Consider the following 1,735-nt stretch of genomic DNA (forward strand, 5'->3'; position numbering starts at 1 on the left):
ACAACTGAGATAACAGATGTTGAGGATGCAGGAACATGGAGAGGTAATATAGAGAAAATCTTTATTGACATCATGGTAAATGAAGTTAATAAAGGTAACATGGATAGTGGTACATTTAGAACCAACACATGGAGAAGGATCTTACTTGAGGTCAATAGTCAAGGGAAAAGAAATTTCAACTTGAAGCAGCTTAAACAAAAGTTTAATAGACTACGTGCAATGCACCGTGAGTTCTCTGATCTTTTAAAGCATACTGGATTTGGTTGGGATGTTGAAACTAACATAGTGCATGCTCTAGAGGAAACCTGGCAAAATTATATTTGGGTAAAAATAACTTTTAAACTAATTACTTTTTAATTTAAATATTTGGTAAACACTAAGAGTGAATTTTTTTTTCCTTCTATTAGGCACACCCAAATGCAAAAAGATTCCGCTCAAAGGGATGCCCAAACTACAACTTGTTGGGATTGATCTTTAATCCATCAATAGCAACCGGTGCCCTCCACTACTCTTCCACCCAAGATCCACCAAACACTGATGATGAAGATGAGATGGATGACAATTTGGAACATGGTGGAGTGCATGTTGATGTAGATACTGAGATCCCTGATGATCCTCCACAACCAGAAATGGCAGGAGGAGTGACCACCCGTTCTGGAAAGCGTGTAACTGATTCTCTATTAGAGCGTAGAGGTAAGAAAGAATCCAGATTAAGTCAAATGGGAGATGCTTTGAAAGCTTGGGTTGAGGCATCAAAGGCTAGAACAAAAACATCTTGAGCTAGAACTGAGGCATTATTGGCTAGAGTGGACAGATATAAGAGTGGAACTAGTAGTGAAGCTACTAGTGGAGGTACCACTTATTTTAGCATAACAAGGTGCATGGCAGCCTTACAAACCATTGAATTGTTAGATAATGACAAATATTTAAAAGCTGTTGAGAAATTCACAATGCCGGAGTGGAGAGAGATATTTATGAATATGCCTGATGAGAGGAAAATGGCATGGCTTGATAGACTTTAAATGTGAATGTTTGGATGCATAACTATTATGATGACATTGTAATATGTACTATTTATCTTTTGGTTAGAATCTTTTACCATGCTCTTTAGTTTGTCATTGTATGGATGATATTTATGGTTATGAAACTTATATTATAACTACTTTAATATTCATTTCGTGCTATTTTATATTGTGAGTTCATTTGTTTTATGTAGTAACCAATGGATGATAATAGCACAAGCAGTGGTTCACTATATGAGTCAACTTCATCTTCTGAAGAGGGTGATGATTTAGATGAAATTTTTATTGCTCACATTATGAATGAGTATGAGGAAATATTTTTATGCAAGACACCTCAAAGGACATCAATGTTAAGTGGTGCACAATTTGTAAGAGATATGATAGAAGGTCATCCTCAGACATGCTATGAACTATTTCGGATGGATAAAGAAACATTTATGAACCTTTGTGATCATCTTAAGAGACATGAAAACTTACAGGATACACGATTTGTCACAGTTGAAGAGGCAGTGGCTATGTTCTTACTAATCGTAGGACATAATGTGAGAATGAGGGTTGTAGCAGACCGTTTTCAACACTCCACAGAGACTGTCGCTCGACACTTTAAAGAAGTTAGACGTGCATTATGTCGACTTGGCAAAATTCTCATATGTCCTAACAATATGACCAATGAGGTGTCTTCATATGTTGCTAGTAATCCTAAATATTTTCCA

The 1,735-nt window shown here is 36.3% G+C and overlaps 1 protein-coding gene across 1 annotated transcript; it reads left to right on the forward strand.

The window, feature by feature from the left end:
* Nucleotides 1–219: 219 nt before the first annotated feature.
* On the forward strand, nucleotides 220–779 carry LOC109123659 (uncharacterized protein At2g29880). Its single transcript, XM_019224057.1, has 2 exons — nucleotides 220–324; nucleotides 408–779. The coding sequence occupies exons 1-2, from the start codon at nucleotides 220–222 to the stop codon at nucleotides 777–779; spliced, it is 477 nt and encodes a 158-aa protein (XP_019079602.1).
* Nucleotides 780–1,735: the final 956 nt, after the last annotated feature.

This window comes from Vitis vinifera, chromosome 13 (assembly GCF_030704535.1).
Source record: "Vitis vinifera cultivar Pinot Noir 40024 chromosome 13, ASM3070453v1".
Lineage (NCBI taxonomy): Eukaryota > Viridiplantae > Streptophyta > Magnoliopsida > Vitales > Vitaceae > Vitis > Vitis vinifera.

Excerpts from the sequence above, each read along its gene's own strand:
- LOC109123659 (XM_019224057.1), top strand. The coding sequence starts at position 220 with ATGCACCGTGAGTTCTCTGATCTTTTAAAGCATACTGGATTTGGTTGG. Across the intron at positions 325-407 it reads CCTGGCAAAATTATATTTGG|GCACACCCAAATGCAAAAAG; the intron begins GTAAAAATAACT and ends TCCTTCTATTAG.